A 20,275-nucleotide genomic window follows, 5' to 3' on the forward strand; every position below is an offset into this window, starting at 1 on the left:
ACTGAGCTTTTAAAAGACAGCCAGCAAAACAGACGTGTCATGATAACAGACGAGAGGCACACATCTGGCCTTGTGTGTCTAGTACCAGCTCTCATCTCATTTACCTGTTTACCCTGGAGGTTTCCTGGACATCACATGCTTCCTCTGATCACTTCCTCCACCTGCAGAGTTTCTCCCCGGTGATTTAAGCCACTCTGGCACTTCTCCGGCCTCTGCTCTTGTTCCCAAACCGTGGGGGACTTTCCCTCGGATCCTCTCGCCCTCCTTCTTTCCTCCTCTCTCATAGCTATTGCGTGCCCTCTCTTCAGTTCGCTTTCCCTTTTCACACTTTTCTGTTTTTGCTCCTTCATCTCTCTCCTCCCTCCCTCCCTCCACATCAGCTCACTGCATCTCCCAGCTCACCACAGGAGAGCCCAGAGTTTGGCCTCGCTCCCCATCTCTGCGTGTGAACTGTGTGTGTGCGGTGTTGGGATCCTGCCACTGAGGTAAGAGGAGGCATGCAGGAGACGATTAGGCACTTCAAAGAATCTCCTGTGCACAGGTGTGAGGGCTATCCCACACCAGCAGATGCAATGGCACTAACACACACACACACACACACACACACAGCATTAATCTGAGAGCTCAGTGGCTTGTGGTGGCAGGTCCTTGTCAAACGTGAGGCTCCTTTGAATGTCACTCAGAGACCAGGCAATATCTTTACATCACAAATATTACACCCAACTGCTCACCCCTCTCTGGCTTGTGTTTACACGCACAATGCACTCACACACTTTTTGTGAGGCGTTATTTTATGATTATGTGCTTGTTAAAAGCCTGTAGTAAACATCAGGAACAAAGAAGACACACTCTCTTGGCTGCCACAGCTGCAGTAATTACGCTGTTCCACACAAAATAACGTAATTGCAGTTTGTTTACACATGTGGAGAAGTCTCCTTTTTATGTAAATTCAGGCCATGTGCATGCATTGTCGGAAGATATAAAAAAGTCCATTAGGGTGGAAAAAAATGCAGCCTCTCTTAGTTTATGACTCACAAAATAATTACAAGAGAGCTTTTATTGTGCAGCGCATCGTGCTTAGTGTCATCCACCTTGCCTAAAAGCAGAATAAACAGGCCTGTGTGCCATGTGACAGTGGACTCTCTGCTTAGATCATCACATTGTTTGTATGAGGGTAAACTCAAATGATGCTCAGCTGTGAAAAACAATATAAAAGTTGCTTGTCAGATTTTAGTGACATTAAAAAGGCTTGTTTTTGCATGTGCGGGTGATTTTTGTTGCACTAGCCATATGTTTTTGGTCAGTGTTTCCACTAACTTCGCACGGCTTTCCAAAAAAGCAATCACACATATCAGTATTACTAAAATACGTCATCGGTTTTTAATTACATTTTGAATTTCTGTTTCACTCCATGTGTAGCTTCACAATAATTCTTAGTTTTATTTCTCGTGTCGGCTTGGTTTTAGTTTTTGATTTTAGCTGTGATTTCACTCTAATAAAATGGATTCACATAGTTTGTAAATATAATATTATTCACACACACCTCGCAACTCATCACCCCACCCCCATGCAGCTACAGTCGGGCCCTCGAGTCCACATGGAAATGATCAGAACTCAACAAACGCCACGTAAATAGCAACTAGTACACCATAAACAGATCCAAGAATTGCTGCTACACATGAGAGTAAATGTACTCTATGCACTTTGGAGCAAATGCTTTAATTTGTTTGAGAATTTGCAAGTGAGGTTTAAAACAAGTTGGGTTTGAGGAGGTTTTTTTGTTTCCTGCAGCTTGAAGGTTTGAAAGAGGAGATTAAGTGAGAGGTTTTTCGCTTGCCATGTGTTTGGTGTACTTTGCCAGCGGTTTTAACTGAACCAAGTGACCTGCTCAGGGAGTCAGTGTACGGTGTTGCACAGTTCTTACCTGTTTCTTCTAATCAGCCAGTCATTCCACTCATAAATCCACATCCATGGGGGTGAAACAGATCCAGTACTGCTGACATAATAAGGCCCAATCAAAGCTGAGTGGAATCTGCTGTTGTTCCAAAGTTACATCTTTAGTGTAAGGACAAACAACTGTTCTTAAGTGTTACTTCAGTTAGATTAAATCAGATCATTTATTAAATCAGTTTCTTGCTACATGTCCATTCGTCTTTTTTAAGTGTTGTTTAAATGATTTTCCCTTAATAAATCTGCACTAAATACATCATTATGACAAAGTGAAAAGCAGGATTTTAGATGTCTTTTGCTAAACACATCACAGATGTGGGTGTAAATTTAAATTAACCACAGGTGGACTCTAATCAAGGTGTGGAAACATCTCAAAGATGATCAAGATATATCAGAATTGTAGGTACATGTTTTTACCAATACTTCATATGTTTACTTAGATAGGATATCTGAATCCTTCCGCCACACTGCAGGTACAATAAATACAAACATTTTTGGAGGACAGCGTAGCAAACAAACACTCGAACTTTTCATGAATCCTGTCATAATAACTTGAAAAAACATCATAAACTAATAAATAACACTCAAAACTCGAGCTGGTTGAAAAAGTAAATTCCTAATTCTGTCCACTAGAGGGCACTGTCACACTTCATGCATGTAGGAAGACACAGGATCTCTCCGTCTTTCTGTTTCTCTTTTATATTAATCTGTTCCCTCTTGGTCTCCAACTATAATAAATACACCCACAGAGTGTACACAGTGTGCTCTTACCGACATCTGGAGGCCACACGGTTTGCAGCGTGCAGCATTTAGACTGGCCCCGCTTGTATTTCCGCGTTGAAGGTGGAGACTAAAGTGGGACAGGGCTGCTGTGTTACGTTTGGGGAAGTTGCTCAATATCGGAAAGACACATTATTACGAGACTGTGAGCAACATATCGTGAGCAACATATCATTTTGTTCTGCTTGCATGGGTTCACTCAATGGCGGATAAATAACACCCATGACGGCGGTGTAAGTTGTATAGCATGTCGGTATAACTGTCACAAAGTGAGGTTGTGTCAGTGTTTGGTCGTAGAATGAATAACTCAGTTACTTCCGCTACTTACATTCGCAACCTCAGCTACAGTTTTCGTCGCAGGTTGTCCGACTTTTTGGACCCTCAAAACAGGTGGAGAGATGTTATTACCTCGATACGGAAGCCGAGTGGTGAGTTGAGGTACACCCAGCTTCACGTGAGGTAGGTGATCCTAGCCTGTGTCATATCAGAAGCAGATGTATTCAGTTTAGATGGAGCATGCTAGTATTTATCTATCCATCCATCTATTTATCTCTCTATCTATGTGCTGTATTGTTTCTCAGGAGGTTCGAAGGCCTTGTTGCACAGGGTAAAAGTCCCACAGTGGAGCTGCTGGTTGACTGGGGGACCACGAACAGTACAGTGGGAGAACTTGTGGACATTTTGAAGAGTCACAAGCTATTGGCTGCTGCTAGTGTCCTGCTGCCTGGTATGATTCATGAAAAATGGCAATATAATAATCACAGAACACATAATACGTATATAACCCTGTATGCAAAACTACAATAACAAGGACCACCTGGTCAAAGTTTATTGGTAAAAATTTACCATGAAAAAGCTTTCATAATTGACAGCGGAAGAAATGTGAAAAACATACAGATACTGAATATCAACAAGTATATAAAGGTAATATATACTTAACATGCTTCCTATAAAATACATTATTTATGATGATGCATAAATGTCCATCTCACAAAGTAATCACAACAATTTAAAGGTATGAAGACCACTCTTTTGACTAGTGCACCGCATCAACAACAATAACTTGATGTCTCGTCTTTTGTCCACACACAGAGGCGGCGGCCGTCTCACAGGAGACACAGCCGGCCTCTCCAGCTGTGGTAACAAACAGCAGGCTATCAACTAGACTACTGGAAGAGACGGAGACACGTCCACCATCTGACATCTCTGTTCTGCAGCCACAGATTCCTCTGGAGAGCAGTGAGCCAGACCACGCAGGTGTTGCTCTTTTTTTCTCTTCAAATTCAGTTTAGCCATGTTTTAAGATGATTTTTAATGATTGATGTTCACACAGTCGCCTGTAGATATAATACATATAAACATAAACAGGAAACATCACAGAATTGCAAGTCAAACAAAATCAGACAATTACAAATCATACAAAAATAAAATGGAATACAATACCCAACGATAATATAAGATAAAAACAATAATAATAAGAAGAAAGCAGATAAGACATGTTGGAAATAAAACAATGTGCAAGCATTGAGAGCTGGCATTTACTACTAAACAAGTAGAGGAGGAAGCATTCAGATGTTTTACTGAAGTAAAAGCTGCATCAACACAATGTGAAAATGCTTAATTACAAGTTAAAGTCATGCAATTGAAAATACTAAAGTATTATAGGCAAAATGTATCAAAAGTAAAAGTACTAATGCCAAAAACAATGGCCCACACAATAGACTTCATATACTCTTGGGTAGTAAATCTTTAACAATGCATCGTATTTTCTAAACTATCAATATGTTTTGTGGGTAAAATCTTAATCTGCAAGGAAACGTGTAACTATAGCTGTCAAATATACGTATATAAAGAAGTAAAAAGTACAATAGTTCCCTCTGCATTGTAGTTTAGTAAGGTATAAAGTTATGAAGTTGCTGCTTCTGTGAAGAAAAATAAATTGACCAGCAGGTGGCAGCAATGGGACCTTAACGTCAATCTGACCCTTTTTCTGTGTGTCCCTCAGACGGCTTCTCCAGTTTCTTGTACCACGAGCTGATGCAGATTACAGGCAACTTTGATGACCGTCCCATATCAGACGGCGGCAGCAGACTGGGCGAGGGGGGCTTCGGCACTGTGTACAAAGGGCTCATTAATGACAAAGCTGTTGCAGTGAAAAAGCTCAATCCAGTAAGTGAAAACATTGTCTCGCCAATCTCAACACTTTTGCAGATCTTGCAAATTACGTAAAATATTGTCTCATTTAGATGGATGACATCTCCCTGGACGAGCTGCGAGTGCAGTTCAACCAAGAGATCCAGACTCTGAAAGTGTACGTTTTGTCCTCCGTCTACGTCCTTGTTACTTAGATTGGTTTTAAGTGACTAACAGCCTCATAACCGTTACGTTTTATTAGCTAGAGCAGACGAGCTGTGTCTGTATTAAGCCTGGGACAAACAAATACCTTCAGTTTGAATAGAGTCGTATAGGCAGCGTTTATAATAACTAATTCTAAATACTTGTCATTGTAACTTTTTTGTGTCACGAGACTGTTTGTTCCACAGGTTGAAACATGAAAACTTGGTTGACATGGTTGGATTTTCCTGTGATGGACAGCACCCATGTTTGGTGTACGCCCTTATGGTCAATGGTTCTTTGCTAGACCGACTAGCTTGCTTGGTAAGCACCCGTCTACACACACTCTCACTTCAAGTACTTGTGCTTTTACACAGATAATTTCATCATAATGCTTTTTGTCCTTTTTAGGAGGGAAGTCCCCCGCTGTCCTGGCGACGGAGGTCCTTGATAGCTGAAGGGACAGCGAGTGGCTTGGAGTACCTGCACAGCAACCATCATGTCCACAGAGATGTTAAAAGGTGCATAGAAGCCCCTTTCCCACTGGACAAAAAAACCAAACACCAACGTACATCTGGCTTTTGTCTTTAGTGGGAAAGGTTACAATCGACACGCGGTCCCGGGACAAATGATTCCGCGGTGGTATTTATCGTCTGCTTTCCTGCGCGTTGGTGACATTAAACGTGACACCTTGCCCTTTAAATGATCTTTTCTTAAAGGAATAGCTCCTCATTTGGGGAAATACGTGTATTGACTTTTTTTTGGCGAGAGTTAGACGAAAAGATTGACAGAACTCTGCGACCCCGTTTACACTTGGTGACTTCATGAGATGTGCTCAATGTTTCACAGCTGTCTGCGCTCATAATGTTGTTGTTGTTTTTTTTTCCTGTTAGTGCAAATATCTTGATAGATGAACAATTTGTGGCAAAGATCTCAGACTTTGGGCTGACGAGGGCGTCGGCCAAGCGGACGTCAACAACCATGATGACTGAGAGGATTGTGGGTACCCGTGCGTACATGGCACCTGAGGCGCTTCGAGGAGAGATCACACCGAGATCTGATGTCTTCAGCTTTGGAGTGGTAGGCTTTCTGCACACACACACACACACACACACACACACACATAAATGCTTGCGCGTACACACAGAGGGGGATATTATGTCAGGAAAGGAGAAAGTGCAAATGTCATGGAAAATCTAGAACACACCGCCGCAGTTTACTTGAGTGCAAGGTTTTTTCAAAGTACTGACATAAACATTATAGTATACATTTCTTCCGATTTGTGAAAATAGAGCCCTTTGTTATGCATCAGCTGTCGTTATTTTCGACTAAAAATTCTAAATCAGTTGAGTACCACAGCTGTACTGTATTATTAGCTGTACATGTCGAATATATCATCCTTTTTTATGACATTTGTTGAAGGATTTATGGGATCAGCGGTGTATAAAGCCGCCTGACCTTCCATATAGTGCAGTACATACAGCTTATATGTCTTAGTGGGACAGCTGTGGAAACACTGCAGTGTCTGTGAAGCTACCTGGCACATGGTGGAGTAACAAAGGTTTTCTGTCGTCCGGAGCCGTGTGATTGACCCCGTCTCTCTCTGCCATCTCCAGGTGTTGTTGGAAATATTGTCTGGACTCCCGCCAGCCGATGAAAAGCGTGAGCCACAGTTCTTGGTGAGCAGCACAAAAGAGGCTTTCACTGCGTATCCTTCAAGCTGCAGTTTACGAGGACAGCTTATTAAAGACTTTGCATTTAATTAGTACGGGCACATTATCAGTTAGTAGTCATTAAAGAGTGATTGAAAGGGTTTGAGCCAGTTCCATCTGTGCTGCAACATCAAACCGCTGTATAAATGGACACTAGAAATGAAGTTCCTCCAGCATGACAAAAGCTATAATACTAACTTTAAAAGTAAGCAATATTATATATATATACGTATATTCAAATCATAGTTTTTAAAGTCTATCGCTGCCTTCAGTCACCTGTAGTTTGATTCCCCGCCTCACTCTCCCAGATGGAGTTGAGGTATGATATAGATGATGAAGACGAGGAGCTGACTTTTGAGGACTTCCTGGACAAAACGATGTGGGACTGGGACCTGAGCCAGGTAGAGAGCGTCTACTCTTTGGCCTGTAACTGCCTCCACGACAGGAAGAACAGACGGCCGGTCATCAAACAGGTACCGGCAGATATTAGGGTGTGAGGTTGAAGCTACCGCTACAGTTGGAATCTGCACTACTTTCTGTGTGTCACCTTGAGCGAAACGGCTGTGTCGTCAGACCCAGGAGCAGTGACACGTCTGGTGAAGGAAGTCCCAGCAAATCCCATGAAACAACCAGAACCACCTCTAAATCGATCAATACTGCGGCTCTCAGCCCCGAACCCATAGAGTTTTACTAAAGATGCAAATCTTACGAAACACAAATATGTTTAAATAAGAAATATATATAACTGAGGCTGTGACCTGGTCTTGTATTTATATGATAAAGCAAAATATACTTTCCCTTCAAAGGTGTTATGTTGTTGCTACCAGTTGGTAGAGGGCCGAGGTCAGGGAAGAATCGTAAATGTGAAAAAAGGGATTTGCTTCGATTGTTTTCTGTATCTGATGTAAGGTTTTAGTCACTGTTTCTTTTTTGTAGACAGTCTGTTAGTAATTCACATTCATATGTGTCTCAACAGGTCCTGCTGGAGCTTAAAGGAGTTGTCAAAAGCATTTCTCTGGATTCGAAGGCCCAGGAGTGAAGCAGAGCATCCCACAGAAGATCTGAGCCTGCTTTAGTCGCGGTGCACACACTGACAAATTCATTTTCTTCTGAAGTTTTAGAGGAATTAATTACTTTTTCACTGTGACTTACAAAAATATTTTTTTAAATCCTATTTCTTATTATGTTTAAGAGGAATACAACTTGGTGTCACTTTTTCTACAGCATGTTGTGAGGCTAGTATGTGAGGAAAGGAACTGTATTTATTGTCAAAGAATAAAATGAATGAAGCACATCGTGTGATTTAAATATTTTATTTTTCTTCTTTTCAAAGAAAGATTTGTAAGAAAACAAATAAGACCAAACATGACTTTTTTTTCTATTAGAATGACAATATGAATATTCCCTTCAAATATGAGGTGAGCGTAGTAGTTTGCCTAATATTAATCAGTAGACCAGTGGATGTGGCAACATTTTGATCAAGGTACCTATAGTACTCCCTTTCCTATCCGCTTGCTTGGTGCCCTCTTGAATGGGAACCAGCGAAGTGTGAGTACTTCCTGTTCGTGAAAACTGAGAAGTATTGATGTAATATGTCTGGAAGCCCGTTCTCTCCACTATGAACCTCACACACACACACACACACAATCACCAGAACAGACCTGACGGTTTCTTAATCATAGAGCATCACACAGCTACAGTATGTACATTTACAGCACTTGCATAGAAAAATAAGTTTCTCAGCAGATGATTTTTCAATGTAAACCACAGTTATATCAAAAAAGAAGTAAATTTTCCAATATAAAATGCACTGTTAACATAAATCAATAGTGGGATAATTCTATCTTTTCTGCTTTGGAGCACCACGTAGGAGACAAATGTGCAACACATTAGACACGGAAACATTAATTGACACAGACTTAAGGAATGCAAGTTAAGAATTTGAGCATGTGAACTCAAACTGGGGGATTTTATCATAATGGCGCAAGTTCACATTAGTCACACACTTTTTAAAGTCTCAGAGCTGGCAACAACGTAAAAACCTCAAGCGTGACTTTGTTTGGGACTCTTTGAATCGTTGTGAAGTAATTGTGACTGTGCTAACATACATAAATATGCTTCCATTTGGCAAGCTACAAATGGAATTTCTGAAGTGTGTCATTGCTCAGTTGTCCTTGGCGTGCATAGTTGGGTCTCTGGGGAACTTTGTGGGGAATTTGAAGTTGTCTTATTTAAGCGTGTCAAATATTATTTCCCCCCAATCGCAGGAATGCTCCACTGTGGAACGTGCTAGGGGTGGAGTTGGCGGTCGGGTGCTGAGGTCTGTTTAATCTTCCTCTTCCGCGGGGGGTCGGGTGATGCGGCGGACCCCCCTCTTCCCGGGGCCTTTGGGCTTGGCGAAGGCCTGCTTGTGTGCATGCTGCTTGGGATGCACCTCCTCGTACAGGAAATCACCGGTCAATTCATCCCCATCGTCAATCTCCAACTGTGAACAGACAAAATAAATATGAACTCACACACTTATAGCGATGCATGTTCTATTCAGGAAATAAGATGAGGAGGTTCATTTGGGGGGAAAAAGGGATCTCGCGTAGTTTGGGGCATTAATAAGGAATCGAGCCGCATGTGATGACACACTAGGGCTGCAAGGATTAATCAAATAATAGTTTTATCTATAAAAACTTTAATTCAAATTTTTCAGTTTCGGACAAAGTTAAGTATTTGAGAAGCTGGAACCAGTGAATTTTGGGCATTTATACTTAAAAAATGACAATCAAAATAGTTGATAAATCTTCTGTCAGTCGACTAATTGTTGCAGCTGTAGATCAAACCACATGCATATACTCCTGACAAAGCACAACTAACTTATGATTATGTTACTTCTGAATTATGAAAGATGTGTATGGTAATGACCACAGTCTGGTATCATGATACAAAGTGTCTCACCTTTTTCTCAATCTCAATCTGGAGATTGTTCTCCACCATGTCGACCAAGGGATTTTTGCAGCTGGAATACAGCATCCTCTCTCGGATGCTGCAGTTGTACCCGGGCATAGAATAAATGAATACTGCAAAAGGAGGAACGAAAGGAAAATGAGAGGAGCGGCCACAAAGCACCATTCAGAGCACCATAAAACAACACAGCAGTATAGAAACAACAGGGTGGGACAACCGTTCATACCAACGGAATGTGCTCACCTGTGGACTGCAAGTAGTCGCCTTCGTGGGAATGTTTGTAGAGGAAGAAGTGGTAACGTGGCGATTCTTTAGGGATTCTCAGTGGCAGGTCTTTCAACTCTGTTGGCTCAGTGTTGCACAACCGAATCAGCTCCTGTTCAGCGTCTACTTCCTGTTGACAAAGCAAATGAAAAGTTAGTCTTGTGGTTGGTAGCGAGCTGTTGTGACCAGGAAGTTCCTGCACTGAATGCCAGACGGCTTAAGAGACACATCGCCTCGCTCTCAGGTGTCTGAGTTAAACATTTACTCGACAGTTGCTGGTGTGCTGCTCAGCCTTCTCTGGATAAACAGAACATACTGCTGTCTCAAAAAGCTTTTAGGGATAACAAAACAAAAAGGGAACCGAGACAAAGCAGCAACAGTGCCACAATCACTCCTTTGTACTTTGCACTGATCTGATCTTGTGACATCAACCCTTTGAATTTCAATGAGAGGGACAAAAGCTTTTTGGGGAAAATGAGTAACTCATTGTTTGGTCTGTTGACGGAAAACATTTCTAGCTCTCCAAACAATACATATAATGAAAGACACAGAATTGATTTGCTTAATCAAATTATTGATCCAGCAAAGGTCGCCTCCTCAGTACTGATTTGCTCCCGAGGACTCACCAGTTGTACGTAATTGACTCTTTTGTCTCTAAAACGTTCGAGCGCTGCAATTGCGTCTTTGTGAACAGGGAAGGCCACTCCCTGCAGAGTCTGCTGCTTGGTGTCCACACTGATGTCCGTATGCACCTGAACACAACACAAACACACACAGACCACAAAACCCAAGGCACTTTAGCGTTCCATCATTCCGTCATGGACACATCACTGAGGACATTAATCAGTGCATTATTTAGAAAATATTGCATTTGCCTGAAAATAACACGTGGGTGTCATTTATACGAGTGCATTCACAAAAAGTATCTTTATTAATATGCATATGTACGCAGAAACATGCTCCAACACCCAAATGTATTTCTGAATCGATGATGGGAACCTGTGGTATCCAGTGTGTGTTGTCTAACATGTTGTTGAATGTGTACACACACACACACACATCCAGAAGCCGGGGTGATGACATTATGTCATCATGCTGGTGATGTCAGCTCGGGTCTTTAAAGTCAGTGACACGAGGGGACAAATCAATGTTCCGTCAGGAGGTTTCCACTCGTGATACTGACTTGTTTAGTGAAATACAATCAAAATCAAAATCCTTCATTCGAGTTATCAGAAAGTAAAAAGGTTCCCAAAGTGCAACACGTAGCTTGAATGCTGGAGCACGAGGATTACATGAGGCGCTTGCATCCGCGGTGACGAGGCGCCACGGAAAAGTGGAAATGCTGGAGGATTACATCTATTTTTAGATTCCTGTTCCCACAAAATGAAATGCCGTGCAAACAAGATTGAGCTTCCGATGTAGCTACCTCGCATACCGAAAAGGGATTGCGGTCCTTTTATCCATCTGCTTAGTAAACGGCAGGCAGTCTCCGAGGCACAGCAATGATAAATATTTCAAAGCCTCTTTCTCATCTAGGCGGTACAGATTAATGGTATATTATCTTCCTTCAACAGCTGGTCAAGTGGGACGAGCACAAACCTCACTTCCCATTTGCTCCGCTGCTTTTAATTGACCACACTTTGGAGCAGGAGTGCACAACTCAAAGCACTTCCTTATATGGTAAGAAAGACAAGCGCTTGTTTGTGCGCGGCAGGCTTGGAGAGCAGCAATTAGAATAGGTAGTATTCTCAAAAAACAGAAGAAGAAGAGTTCACTTGGGGTTCATTTATAGAAAAGTGAAACTTCAGATGCTGTTTTTGTTTTCTTTCTCCTTTGTCTGGTGGAGTCCATCTGGCACGGCCCTGAAGCCCTTCACATCATTAGCAGCATGCAATGGATATCACGTTACAGTATTTCTTTATCTTATCACTGCAAAGGCAAAGCACAATGACACAGCTCTCCAGTGCTTGATGCACAATCACTGCCAAGTCCTCGAAAGCTACAGAGCATTCAACATTTGCATGTGGCTCTCCCAACATGGAAATAACAGATTTGAACCCCCATAAAGAGCTCTTCTTCTTTAGCCGCGTTGTTGCTCCGCCTGAATCGGGTTCATGACTGTAAACAAGGATTCTTATGGAGCTTTGGGGGTGTGTGTGTGTGTGTGTGTGCTGTCTGAGCCTAATGGATTCATCTCTGCCAACATCCTGCTGTTCCAATGCATCAGCATCTTTTGTGCTGTGTTGATACTGCCGGGCAAGCATATGCACGCTTGCACTGCTGCTGACCTTGTGCTGTTTTTGGAGGGATGCGTTGCTGGCCTTCATTGATACTCCACACTGTTTCGGGATGGGATTTAGATCTCACACACAGGAGATGTGATTAGGAAAAAGACTGCTGTGAGCTGAGGTAAGCTATTTTTAAACCGCACGGAAGCTTCAAGTGTTCGGATGACGTAGTGTCGTCCCTTTTCAGAACCGAAACAGAGAACAAGTCTAATCCACGCCCACCTCAGAACACACAAGCCATACAACGAGATGAACTCAAAGGGAAACGATGACTCAGAAATGAAGTCAGAATGTCTCGTCTGTGTTCGTGTGTGTGTGAGTGTGTTTGCACCTCATTTAGCTTAATCTTTCTCAGTTCCTCCTCCGCAGCAGTGAGGGGCAGGGGAGCAGCCTGCAAGGTCAGATATTTCCTGTATCCCAGGAGAGTCATTTCATCCTGACAGAAGACAGCACAATCACACATCAGACAGCAATATAGACTGACTCATTACTACCACATTTCTCTCGTCGGTTGCCAAAAAAGAATATGACTGAAGCTGAACTTTGAGGCCATAAAAGAGCTTCAAGTGCCGCCGTTGTAAGACCAACCTTTGAGGTACCGAACATCTCATCCTTGATGTGCCCTCCTCCAAACTCCTTCTTCAGCGTGGCTCTGGTAGCAGCATATAACATTTTATGTCGCACCTGTTGAAAACATAACAAAGGTTGGAGAATCATTATAACTTAGAAAAGATATGTGTCCTCTACATAGATCAGTCACTGCGTTATGTTTACTCATGCAACATGTTTACATGCTAGCTATCTTCTTCTTTCCTGCCTTTCCTGCCGCGTTGCTACATTTCATGGCGTTAAAACATTGCTCCATAGCACTACTGGTCACAAACTCCACAGGGGACCTTTAAGTTCCCTCTGAAACATATTGTTGATTTGAGGCTATTTAAACAGAGTTGACATGAATTGACTCCAATGAGCAGCAAGCACTGGTTGTGAAAGAATTTTGCAACTTCCAGGCAAGCCTCAACCTGAATGAAGCACTAGGCTTTAAGCAAGAGGGCAGGAATGTTAAGCGCTGTTGTGGCTTCCAGAAAGTGAATTCAAACTCAATTGCACCATGCAGTTACAGTGCTAGAAATATCCTGCATGGCACTTTATTTTGGCACAGATGTCTCCTTGCAACATTCCTCTTAGCAAACACACGAAACACACATTTGCATGACAAGGAAACGACGCAGAAAGATAAACCCGCTTCACCTAAAAGCACCGAGAGGGCGAATTTCAAGTCGGTGATGGGCGGTTCAGACCGAGCACCGTGTTATTTGGGAAAGACCATAATCTCTACCCGTGTTTAGATTTCAAGAGGTTTGTTAGGGAAATAATGAAAGCACTGTTGTCCACATGTATCCAGTTTTCACCAGCATACACAGCATTGCTGCCTTGATGTGGTAACCCCACCCATCTGACACTCAAAGCAGAGGGGGAGAAATGCTGCGAAGGATGGAAAGCTACTCATTAAAGCCGGCCTGGGCTTTGGTTTTCTTACAATGGAGACGTCCGGTGACCAGGCCAGGAAGACCCACTCATAGCCCTGGTTGTTGGTGGAGTCCAGCCGGTACAGAACGTAGCAGGGCACGTCGTCCTCGAGGAGGGGCAGCACTAAGGAATCGTACTCCTGGTCCCACTTCTTTGCTGCTTTCCTGGTAGTGTCCATCGTCAGCTGCTCTGGAAAGCAGATGTGTGCAACAAAAAATGTCAGCAGCGCATGGATGTGTTGACATTCTAACATCAGCCTGAGCAGAAGTTTGGGAAGACATACGAGTCCAGCGTTTTCTTGGCAGACGAAGCTGTAAGCAAACATAAGGACTCTGCTTACCACCGTCGATGACGACCTTTAAGACTCGATATTGGTCGCCGCTCCTGGCGCTGGCGAAGACGTCCTTCACATCGTTACCCGCTGCGGAAAAGACAGAGACGGCGTCAGTCTCCAGCTGTTTTAATACAGACGCTGGCTTTGCAACAGCACACTCCTGCTAACATGAGCACTTCCAGCCCTGGATAGCAAGTTTCACCCCAAAACGTATACGTATACGTATATATATATACGTATACATATATATACGTATACGTATATATATATATACACATATATATATATATATATATATACACACAATAAAAACAGGTCACTACTTCCCATTCAAATCAGCGGATTGACAATTTTAGCTAAAATGAGTGCAGTTTTCCTGTCTAACCCGACCAACGCTGTGGATCAAGTCACACTAAGAATATATCTAAGCATGCAACATGATTGCTATTATTTTTCTTCAGAAATCACACAGGAAGGAACCGTTTCCTATAACACAGAAACGGATGTAAGCTTAACTGGTAAAATACCATAATACATAACATTAGCAGTTTTATGCACATGGGGCTTTGTCCCTTTCTACATGTATAGCCTAGTCAGCTATAGACAGGTGTGTGTAAAAGGAAGCAGTTTCACTTATATGGGCCTTATATTAGGCTCTGCCCTAATTGCTCCTGTAGCTGTGCCTGCGGTGTAGACTTGTGATAGAATCTGAATTGTAAGTCGCTTTGGGTAAAAGCGACTGCTAAATGACTGTAATGTAAAAATAATCTTTTGGATGATAATAACTTAAGTCTGCTTTAATAACTTGAATGATTTTCACAGGAGAGAGAGAGAAAAAAGCATAACAACACAACTGATTATACCCAATGCATTTTATGATAATATATATATATATATAAAACTCTGTTGAACGTAGCATGAGGTTAGTAGAAACGTGTATAATCATCGCATCTCCCTGTCTATCATTAACTCACATAATTTGCACGTTCTTTTACCTCAAAACAGACTGTAAAAACCCGGCTGCCATATATATCAGGACGTCACGCCCTACTTAAGTCCATTTTATAATAACTCAGAGCAGGTATAGCAGTGATATTCATATATTCATGGAAACACCGGCCGGTCTGTCAGGTCAACAGTTTGGTTAAAGGAAGGCGTCACCCATCCATTCAGAAGGCGAAACTAACGCTAAGGGATTTAAGCTTTATGGTGAGAAGCTATGGCAGAACATGCATTTGCAGTACTGTGAACCAAACACGAAGTAGCCGTGATTAAGGTGCCTCAGGAACGAGTGGGTAAATACTCGGGGATTATACCTCATAGTCCTCAAAGTGCCCAAACAGGGCACCGCTGATCAAACAAACACACACACACACACACACACACACACACACACACACACATCACGGGTAGCTCAGAGCTAGGTAGGAGTGGCTAGCTAACTTGAAGCTAGCTTCTCGTTGCAATGAATTGTTGGAATCACACACACACACACACGCGCGCGCGCGTGCCGCTACATACATAAAGACGGAGACATTGGAAGCAGAGAAACGCATCTACCTTGAATGCCCGTTTGATGTGACATTGTGTCTCTTCGTCGGATAAAGGGCTGATGCAGCTGTTCAGGCGAAACCAGGGCAGAGAAGCAGGAAGTGGACTACACCGACATGACCCCGCCCCGAGTCTGTCGTCATCGACATCAAAATCACATGACACTGTGAAACAATGTATCTAGTTTTTATTCTTTAAATACATTGTTGTCATTTCTTAATAATAGCGGTTTTAATAGTTGACATGTAGTGCCTTACAATTTAAAATAAGAAGGATACAAATATTAGTGGCAAAGGAAGTAGTCATATCCTTTTTATAAGTAACAATGTTTTTTTTAAAACACTCCTTAAAAGTAAATGTCCTCCATTCAAAATGTAAATGGCCCTGAAGTATCAAAATAAAACTTACTCAGTATGAAATTAGACAAATTGTCTCATGAATGTGATTTGAAGTTAGCTCATGAATGAGATTTTGAAGGGCTTTAATTTTGAAATGCTACATCAGAATGTTCTGGCATCTGTCTGAGTGACACCTTGAGGTGGTTTGCTATTAACCTGTTGTGAAATTATTTTGTAACTATGCACCATTTCCTCAAAAATCTAATCTGAAATTAGACAAATTGTCTCATGAATGTGATTTGAAGTTAGTAATCTTTCCCATTCATTTGACATCCTATTTTGAAAACCGGATGTTGTCTCACGTTAATCTTTCCGCTAACTTTGCAAAGTCCTTCGCTCGCTCCCGATCTGGGCCGTTCGAATGCGTTTACCGTGAATTTCAGCATGTAGGCGCACTACAATGTAAGTGTCTGCTGGGTTGACCACGGAGATCCGAGTGTCTGCTGATTTGACTGCAGTGAGATTTCCGCCTCTCATGGCAGCAGATCTCATTTGGCGTGAAATCCTGCAACATCTGGAAGCCACCGGGCTTCCTGTCTCTGCTCTATGTCCCTCCTACTCATGGCTCCAACACCACGTCAACAAATAAATAAATAAATGAATGAATGCATAGATTTTACAGCAGCAAAATCATCCTGTCACCAGAGGGAATGTCAGCTCTGTGGGTCAGAACCGGTCACAACAGAGAGAGCAATACCGGAAACAACGTCAACCCGTCTTCAAAATAAGGGTGTGTCATTGTCATTGTGTCATTTAAAAAGGAGCGATTTAGTGAAATCCAGTGATGCTGGTGCTATAGCTAAAATTAAGCATGCATAGCACTGTTGAGAGTTCAGATGATCTATTTATGATTATACATAATATGTTATTATACTTAGATAATAAGATGGATAGACAAGCCCAAATAAAATATTTGCAAAAAAAATATTCCAGTCAAAAACGTGTCCGTTTAGTTTTATTTTGAAAGGTGAGGGGCGGATGTTGTGTATGCGTACTGGGTCTGACTTGATGCTGGTGAATAATGTGTGTTGGCTACATTGCGTTGCACAGATGCTATGCTTGCTGTGTGGACCCAGCTACCTCCATCCACTCCACGGCAGCGGCAGCAGCGTCCTAATAACAGCCCAAAAACTGCACCGTTTGGCGGGAACCCGCTGAGGAAGCGCCGCCTGGCGCATGGACGGTCCAGCACAATGGCAGAGGATTTGGGGGTACCTCTGTTGTATACCAACAACAGGTCGCATGGATAATCCCTCCGCAAACCCTCCCGTATCGTCTCGTGTTTAGAATGATCAGAGCGTCGCTGTCGGCTTTGATGTGACAGGAGAGCCGTGCGGGAGCGGGGCGTCTCGTCCCCTTGGCTGTCGACCGAGAGGAAAAAACGGCGTGGAGCAGGTGCGTTCATGACGGTGGTTCGACCGCACGTGCACATGGCACAGGGCTTGCACGAATTCCGGCCGTCCCAGATGTTGCTGGGTGCATCGACATTAAAGTTGTGTAATCAGATAATTCCAGTCAAGCCTGTGTTATCTCCGAGGTACGTGTGGTCGGCGATGTGACATTTGGCGTCATCCCCTCTGACATTAGAGGGGATGATGATGATGTGTGTGTGTGTGTGTGTGTGTGTGTGTGTGTGTGTGTGTGTGTGTGTGTGGGTGTGTGGTCACAGACTTATGCTCTTAACACGGTAGTCTATTCAGGAATAGACAGAACTGGCACGAATAGCGGGGCCGTTCAGTGCATTTCCTGCAGCACTTAAGAGGCTGTTTATATTGGGTCAGTCCAAATGTAATTTTTATGGTTTATAGGAAAGCCGGGGAGTTCAGAGGATGTATTATGAGCAGCTGGATGGCTGATGTCTTCATTGCATTCCCATCATTCTCTGCTACAGCCCACTAACATATGCCATACTGTATATTCCAGGTTGATGAGTCCTTTCTGTGTCATGTTTGCATGCTCTCCTCCTGTTTTCGTGGGTGTCCTTTGGGTGCTCTGGATGACTCCCTCTCCATGCACGTGTGGGACTCTCCTGCCAGAAGGCGTTGGCCTCAGACTGGGAGCATGGTCCCCTGTCACAACCACTCCTCTTTAATGGTTAGAATGGGATGAAGACAGACAAGTAATTCAGCATTTTAGCAGGACGATTAAGTCATAATTCCACCTATATTAGTGGAATCCCTAGCTTAGCATAACCCAAGGTGGCACATAATGACAAGACAAACATGATGCCAGGGAAATTTAATAGCCACACGGGTGTTTCACTTTTGGCAGCTCTATTTCTGAAGCCGTCGCATCATCCCAAATGCTCACTGCGGGGTATTTTAGGAAACCGTGTCAAAGCAGGGGACAGGTTTTGGGAAGTTGAGTCCAGTCACACTGGGTTAGTTACAGCGAGGGAGTTCAGAGTGGAGTTCATGGGTGAATGAATGTAGTTGGCTTTTAAAAAGAAATCCAGAGGGGTGGACTGTCGGGAAGTTACTCAAGCGGTGCGGCTGCTTGGAAGGTGTTCCCGGGCAAAGCGCCACAATATTTTTTGAGGGGAGCACAGATCAGACGGGCTGCGAGGAGGATAAGCCTCTCGAAAAGCCCGCGCTTCACAGCTAAGAGCGTCAAGATTCTACCTGATCCAGGTATGACACTTACACCCCAACCTGTTTTACCGACTCTTGTAGAATTAAGTCTTTTTAAAGTTTAAACTTCTCGTTCTTGGTTTCAGCTCCTTGTTGAATTGTGAGCTCAGGTAAAACGTGAACCTCAAGACCTCTCTGTCATGTTTGGTTGATAATCTTAGCGTTGACGGGAAAGTCTTTTTCTCTGCGAAAAAAAGGAATGAAATCTCCATGTAGGTGCATTATTGACGCTGGTGCTGATCACGGCTGTCTGAATTTATCATAATCCCAATCTGCACCAAACCTCAGTTATATTCCTACCACTAATCTCAGTCTGAGGGATGTTTTCACTCTAACTGAAAGAAACTCTCTCTCTCTCTCTCTCTCTCTCTCTCTCTCTCTCTCTCTCCCAGGTGTAGTGTGGCTGGTGGGCTCAGCAGGATGGAAATAGATGCCCGGTTTCGCTACTATTTCCAGCACCCTTGGTCGCGCCTCATCGTGGCCTACCTCGTCACCTTCTTTAACTTCCTCATCTTCGCCGAGGACCCCATCTCTCACAGTCATACGGGGGCCCATATGATTGTGGTGGGCAACTGCTTCTCCTTCCTGTTCAACAAGTACCCGGGCCTCGGCTGGAACATCCTGAAAGTGATATGCTGGATACTGGCCATAATCACTGGCATGTTAGCCGGGAAGTTTATATTCCACCGCCGGCTCTTTGGTAAGTCACGCGCACATTAATGCAGCGGAATGTGCCGAGTAATGGCTCTGCTGAGGGAGGGAACCTGAGTTGTTTTTGTTGTGGCTGTTCACCAGGGAAAAGCACTTAACACTCGTACTTTTTTTCCCCAAAAAAATAATGGAATTAAAGACAATTGTCATCTTTGTATCTATGCTCCCACACCCATCCCGCCTTTCTTCTCGGTAATCATCAGATCTGGGTCAAACACTATTTGCAAATCCTTTCATTTTTAATTACTCTCTGGCTCAAGAAGGGCTGCAACTAACATTTATTGTTATCGTCCAATCTTGATTATTATATAATAACCTTTTCTTTTCTTCTCTATCAATGTCAGAAATAGTGAAATATTGGGGAAGTGTTTGTTATTTTTGCTCAAAAAATACTGAGAAAATGCTTCCATGACCTGAAATGACTTAATTGATGAATCCACTAATCGTTTCAGCTCTAGGTTGTATTAGATAAGTGAGGCTACTGCAAGAATAAATAATTATAATTTATGTGATATTTTGCTGCTGAATAGATTTATTATACTGCACATATTTAAATGCAGAAATGGTTAGTTAAGTCTTGGTAGAGTTTATACTTTGTTTTAAGGACTATTCTTCCCGTTTGTATCTGATCAGTGGTGCTTTACCTTTTTGGCTTGTAACTCATATTACTCACCCTCTCTCCCGTTGTGGAGCTCGTTCCCGCTGCAACACAAAACAATAACAACAACAACTTTTTTTAATCTGGTGTTTGTTTAAGAGAAGAGGTTTAGACATGAGAAACCACTTTGTGTCTTACAGTAAAATAACTGAATTATAGATAAAATATAGGTTATTTGAT

At 42.8% G+C, this 20,275-nt stretch overlaps 3 protein-coding genes and 1 long non-coding RNA gene across 4 annotated transcripts in view; 2 read left to right on the forward strand and 2 right to left on the reverse strand.

The window, feature by feature from the left end:
* Positions 1–2,824, reverse strand: part of LOC142947669 (uncharacterized) — a 24,340-nt gene extending 21,516 nt beyond the window's left edge. Inside the window, exons 1-2 of the long non-coding RNA XR_012953394.1 lie at positions 2,722–2,824; positions 1,925–1,993 (exon numbers count right to left, since the gene is read on the reverse strand). This is a non-coding gene — a long non-coding RNA (uncharacterized LOC142947669). The remainder of the gene's footprint in view (positions 1–1,924; positions 1,994–2,721) is intronic.
* On the forward strand, positions 2,719–8,070 carry irak4 (interleukin-1 receptor-associated kinase 4). Its single transcript, XM_076089408.1, has 11 exons — positions 2,719–3,189; positions 3,312–3,457; positions 3,823–3,987; positions 4,736–4,899; positions 4,977–5,041; positions 5,274–5,388; positions 5,476–5,585; positions 5,958–6,144; positions 6,681–6,743; positions 7,085–7,249; positions 7,753–8,070. Exons 1-11 carry the CDS (start codon positions 3,029–3,031, stop codon positions 7,813–7,815), a joined length of 1,404 nt encoding a protein of 467 aa, XP_075945523.1. The 5' UTR covers positions 2,719–3,028; the 3' UTR covers positions 7,816–8,070.
* Positions 8,071–8,073: 3 nt separating this feature from the next.
* twf1a (twinfilin actin-binding protein 1a) lies at positions 8,074–15,823 on the reverse strand. The gene is made up of 9 exons (XM_076089410.1): positions 15,708–15,823; positions 14,154–14,234; positions 13,824–14,002; positions 12,872–12,967; positions 12,615–12,719; positions 10,622–10,747; positions 9,975–10,125; positions 9,723–9,844; positions 8,074–9,261 (listed from the first exon to the last, which is right to left on the reverse strand). The coding sequence occupies exons 1-9, from the start codon at positions 15,730–15,732 to the stop codon at positions 9,103–9,105; spliced, it is 1,044 nt and encodes a 347-aa protein (XP_075945525.1). The 5' UTR covers positions 15,733–15,823; the 3' UTR covers positions 8,074–9,102.
* A 1,317-nt stretch (positions 15,824–17,140) lies between these two features.
* tmem117 (transmembrane protein 117) overlaps positions 17,141–20,275 on the forward strand; it is a 38,220-nt gene continuing 35,085 nt past the window's right edge. The window contains exons 1-2 of the mRNA XM_076089411.1: positions 17,141–17,491; positions 19,119–19,426. Coding sequence (XP_075945526.1) covers positions 19,147–19,426 — 280 coding nt within the window. The 5' untranslated portion in view covers positions 17,141–17,491; positions 19,119–19,146. The remainder of the gene's footprint in view (positions 17,492–19,118; positions 19,427–20,275) is intronic.

Source organism: Anarhichas minor, unplaced genomic scaffold, assembly GCF_050575085.1.
Source record: "Anarhichas minor isolate MPS153535 unplaced genomic scaffold, ASM5057508v1 ptg000011l, whole genome shotgun sequence".
Lineage (NCBI taxonomy): Eukaryota > Metazoa > Chordata > Actinopteri > Perciformes > Anarhichadidae > Anarhichas > Anarhichas minor.